The sequence below is a fragment of the Nanorana parkeri genome, unplaced genomic scaffold, assembly GCF_000935625.1.
Source record: "Nanorana parkeri isolate BGI_ZX_2015 unplaced genomic scaffold, ASM93562v1 scaffold2448, whole genome shotgun sequence".
Lineage (NCBI taxonomy): Eukaryota > Metazoa > Chordata > Amphibia > Anura > Dicroglossidae > Nanorana > Nanorana parkeri.
The window spans coordinates 80725-86089 of NW_017308716.1; the positions used below are offsets into that span (position 1 = coordinate 80725).

The 5365-nt window shown below is 42.5% G+C and overlaps 1 protein-coding gene across 1 annotated transcript in view; it reads left to right on the top strand.

The window, feature by feature from the left end:
* LOC108801699 (probable G-protein coupled receptor 158) overlaps window positions 1-5365 on the top strand; it is a 103431-nt gene that overhangs the window by 41537 nt on the left and 56529 nt on the right. The window contains exon 3 of the mRNA XM_018573603.1: window positions 204-412. Within this exon, the coding sequence (XP_018429105.1) occupies window positions 204-412 (209 nt within the window). The remainder of the gene's footprint in view (window positions 1-203; window positions 413-5365) is intronic.

A 5365-nucleotide genomic window follows, 5' to 3' on the forward strand; every position in this document is an offset into this window, starting at 1 on the left:
TGTGTGTGTGTGTGTGTGTGTGTGTGTGTGTATATATATATATATATATATATATATATATGTACATATCTGTATATTAAATATTGATATGTACGTACTGAATCAAGTTATATATTTTTTGTGTTTCAGTGTGCATGCCTAAATACAGCTGTATATGTGCTTGTTAAATACACCAATGCATGATGTGCTCTCTATAATAATCTGTATACACCTTGCAGGATTAGACAATTCTTATCCAGGGGCCATTGCCTGCCTGCGTTGTAGTAAGGGATGTGCCACGTGTGTGGATAACTCTCCTTGTGTGGTGGAAGAGGACTGGGCACTTCGTGTAACTGTATTATCATTACAAGCTACTGGGATGTTGGGAGTCTTCTTGAGCATGCTGGTCTCCTACTACTTCCGGGAAAGCAAAGTAAGTAAATCCATGTAAAAGAGAGAACATGAGATCTTTGGAATACCAGTCAAAACTCAAAATCAAGGCATACATATTTAAATGAATAAATGTTTGATTGTGAATTTGCAAATGCAGTGATTGGAAGAAAACGTATTTACCAGGTTATAAGCATTTTGCAGGAAGTGAAGCCTGGTTTAAAAGTTCTATTTCTGTGAAGTTCAGGCAACATTTGCCTTTTTATGCAAATAGTACATAGTAAAACTTCCACATGAGCAGTAGAAAGTTGCCCAGTAGAAGCTAATTTTTAGCTTTTACATTTAAGTAAAATGTATTGCTGCCAACACTAAGTAAAAAGTGCACATAAAGGGTAATAATACAAAATTACTAGTAATTTGTTTGATGCATGCAGCTGTACTTTAATCTACTCATATTAGGAACATCAGTAATCTTATTTGGCAGACTAATTAGAAAGTTAACCTTTAAGGTGCCCATACACTGCACGATTATCGTACGATAATCGTATGCGATCGGTTTTTCGTACGATAATCGAGCAGTCTGAACGGAGACGTGCGACCGTTTCTACTGTACGGTCGCACGTCTTCTGTCGAACCAGCATGTTCGAAAACCAGCCGGGAATCGTAAGATTCTCGGCTGGTTAGAACGGTGCTCGGAAGACAAATGCCGAGCGGGCCGGTGTGCGCACGCGCACACTGCCCGTTCAGCATTGCGGTCATCGGAAGCCCGCCCCTCAGGGGGGCGGGCTTGCGATGATCGAGAGTGCGATCTGCCTGTCCAAGATAGGCAGATCGTACGTTTTTTTAATCCCTGTACAACCATTGCAAAACTAAAGTCTTGCGATGGTTGTAGAGTGTATGGCCACCTTTAGAGTACTTAGGAGTGACCCATAATTTAAGTGTGGTCACCTAGGAGCTTGACTGAATCTTCAGCTGCTGGAATGTAAATAGCATTAAGGTACCCAGCACTGGTTGCCAATAATCCACTATGGACTATCCAGAAAAACACACTGCTTGCATGCCATGCCAGCACCCAGACACCTTCACGATTCTATCTCCAATGTGAGTCTCTGCAGATTGGGCCAGGAAAGAAGGCAAAAAGAGGGATGGAGGAGCTGATGGTGATGGATAGATTAACGATACTGTGTTAGATCCAGGTCTGATTTAGGTCTGTGTGTAAAGCTGGCCATACACTTATTATGCTAGTCGGCCCCGCTGGCTCTCAAAATACCTGAACAATCTGATTGGATGCAGGATGCTGAAGCTTGATCCTGTGGGAGATTCCTCCATCCACACAGCTTAGCATAGATGGAGGAATCTGTTGCACTTTTTCCATCTGACCATAGAAAATCTGCAGATAATCGATAGGTGTATGGCCAGCTTAAGTGTTAAGAGTTACGGTCAGTATTTGTGTCCGCGTTAGATTTTTGTTTAGTGCCAATGTCCTTATCAGTGTTAGTGACAGTGTGTTTTAGGTAGGATAAAAAAATGCACACAATGTTTTCTGGGCCCTGTACCCATAGGTATAGGTTTATACCTATGGGTATAAACAACTTCTAATACATACATTTGTGGTATCGCCAATAACATCAGGAGTAAGAGAACTTATTTTAGATTTTGCAGATCAATAAAACACATGTGAAAATCAATAATCAATTGGTGAGGAAGCATGAGAGAGATAACTTAGTATCTAACCCTTTAGGTCTAACTATTACATTTTTGAATCCAGAATGCTTCTCTGCGTAACAGGATGTTGTTCCTATTGCCACCCCCTGTGTGGTCTAGGTTTGTGTTCAATAACCATGGCTCGGAGGTTGTGTACCTGGTGATTGTTGTGGGCAAAGTTACTGGTTTATTGGGGTCAATATCTTTGGCCTGCCGTTTTAGTTCAACCGCTTGTTTGATATCACTCTTATCTCCCTGATAGTTTGATGATGATTGATTGATGTGTATGTCGGCAAGACCAATGAGAGCAGGGGCACTTAAAGGAGAACTATGAGGCGAGTGAAAATCACTCAACCTCATAGTTCTAGCCGACCTGTGACAATAAAACTGTCACAGGTCGGCTCAATAGATCGGGAAGTGAAAGAACACATACCATCGCTCGCTCACTTCTCGATCTATCCCTGCAGAGAGCCGTGACTGTCACTCACGGCTCCCTGCAGGGATTCCCCTCTCCCCTGTCCGATCCTCCAGCGCTGACTGGCGGAACGGACGGGGAGGGGGCGGGTACAGCTGGCTCTGCCTCCTAGATAGGCAGAGCCAGCTGTCACTCACGCAGCTGGGTGGATCTCGACAGTGATGTTTCGTCCGGCTGCGGTGTCTCAGTATACCGCAAGCTTTAGCTCGCGATATACTGAGTTTTGGGTGACGGGAGGACGCTAGTTTGTGTCCTCCCATTACCCTTAGGAGAACTATGGTGAAAATCCCTGACCCCATAGTTCTCCTTTAACCCCTTCACGACCTATGATGGGATAATCCTGTCATGAAGTCTGAATGGGTTACACAGACACAGGCTTTTAGCCACCGGGAGTCTGTTCCGTTTCGTAGAGCCGGCGACCGGCTTTACAGTAGAAGCGATTCTGGCAGCTCAGCTGCCACAGAATCGCTTCTACGATCCGGTAACCGACAAAATTGTTTAAGTCTCCTGCCCCTGCGAGCACGTGCGTTGTCACGTAAACACGCGTCGGGTACGCCTATGTACAAAAACGACGATTATGCTACACATGTTGGGTATCACTGTGCATGCCTGAGTGAGAGCAATAATTCTAGGTCCAATATTTACATGTATATTTAAACTGATGACCTGTGGGGGCTTTTAAAACGTTCTGTGTGGACTTTTTGGGGTACTGAATTCTGTCTCAGTTTCACAGATGCACGCAATTTTTAACCTGGGCATGTTAGGTATCTATTTACTCAATGTAACCTCATCTTTTACATTCTTGTAAAAAAATGGTTTCATATTGTGTTTTGGAGCACTAAATTTAAGTGCATTTTTCATTAAATTTATGGGTTTGATAATAAGTTGCGCTAATGTCGTGCAACATAAAAATTTGCAACTGCTGCCATTGTATTTTATAGGGTCTTGGCTTTCAGAAAATATATAATGTGTGGGGGTTTTAACTAATTTTTAGGCCTAAAATGTGGATTATAACATGGGTGCAAAAAATGAAAAAAAGGTGATACAGCTAGGGTAGCCCTGAATTAGGTATTGCTTACCATTATGAGGATGATAAAATGCTTACCCAGTTATCAGTGCGTTACAGACTGCAATTTGGGTGTCATATTTCTCACGTGGATCCGCACAGATTAGGTGGTTTCTAATAGGTCTGTTGTTGTAGTAGACAACCTGCGGTGTCTGTTTGACAAATGGCGCAAGAGCATTGTAGAGTGCATGCAAAAATGCTGGAGTGCGGATTGAATTTGGTAACAAACTTCTGGTCCTGCCCGGCCCTCCGACGGTTTTGGGAACAAGTGCGCGCTCTCGCTCAGAAATTTACGGACGTCCGGGTGCCTGAAGAGCCGACCTTCTTTCTCCTCCACCATAACACCATCCCGCTGCGCTCCTATACCCACTCCTTTATCAGACACGTGGTAAATGCCGCCCGAGCATGTATTCCAGCACTCTGGAAGAAACCTGAAGCCCCCCTCATAAGCCAAGTCCTAGACCATATCCATGATATATACATCATGGAAGATCTCACGAGCTACATTAAACATACCTCTGCCTCAGTCGCTCGAACCTGGTTCCCCTGGTTGGAATACATTCGGTCCCCTGACTACCTTACCCTCAGATAGGAGAAGGCTGACCTGCTCCTGATGGGGAAACCTTATCCCATCTCCTCCCTGCCTTTCCTATTTCCCCACCCTCTTTAGGTATATGCCCTACTACCATCTTTAAGATTGAACTTTTGAATTGTTGATAGATATATGGTTTGAACCATTGTAGGAACTCCAGGATAAATGTGCTATCCCCCCTGCTCTTTTGACGACTTGTTCTCGCCACCCTCTCTCCCTCTTGGTTGGTTAGAGTCCTCCAAGGGTGTGGACCCAATCATTGCCCAATTTTCCAAGAGGGTATATATGTAGTTAATTGAGCTTATATTCATGTAGATATTTGTACATGTGCACTGAGAATTACTATTTATTTATTATATTTATTAATAGAGTTATCTCAGCTTTGGATCTACAAAGAAATTACAGAGTTTTGCCTCCACTAAACCTCCTGAGGAAGCGTTAGCGAGCAAAACGCGTTGAGGGCCGGAATAGTGCAATTATAGATGAAATTATGCTTGCCTTGTAAATGTGTATGGACAATCATGCATCAAATTCATGACCATTACTACAAAAAAATATATTGTTATTATATACAATGGCATGATCTAAATATTCAGTTCATTTCATTATTCAATGTCTTTTTTTATATTATAAAATGAGTAATATAAAAAAAAGACATTGAATAATGAAATGAATATTTAGATCATGCCATTGCTAACTAAGGCTTGTATCCCCATAGTGGGGAAAATAGATGAGCACATGTCCAGATTCAAGAACACTGTATAGTTTGGCACAGCTATATACAATTCTGTATAACTGGCTTTATATTATTATTACATTTTTTTATAATATAAAGCCAGATATGCAGAATTGGCTATATCTGTGCCACACCATACAGTGTTCTGGTCTGGACATGTGCTCATCTATTTTCCCCACTAGGGGGATACAAGCCTTAGTTAGCAATATCTACATAGTTATTTTCTTTATTTAATGTCTTTTTTTAATATTATATGCAGTTAAACAGCATTTTTGTGCCCAGCCCCCATGCGGTGCTGCAGTACTAACCTGCTGTGTTGTCTTCTCCGTCTGCTTCAGCCACTCCGTGTCACAGCCTAGTCATCTGCTCCATTCTGACCTCTTCTCCCACTGATTGGCCGATTGGATGATGACAGGCTTCCTC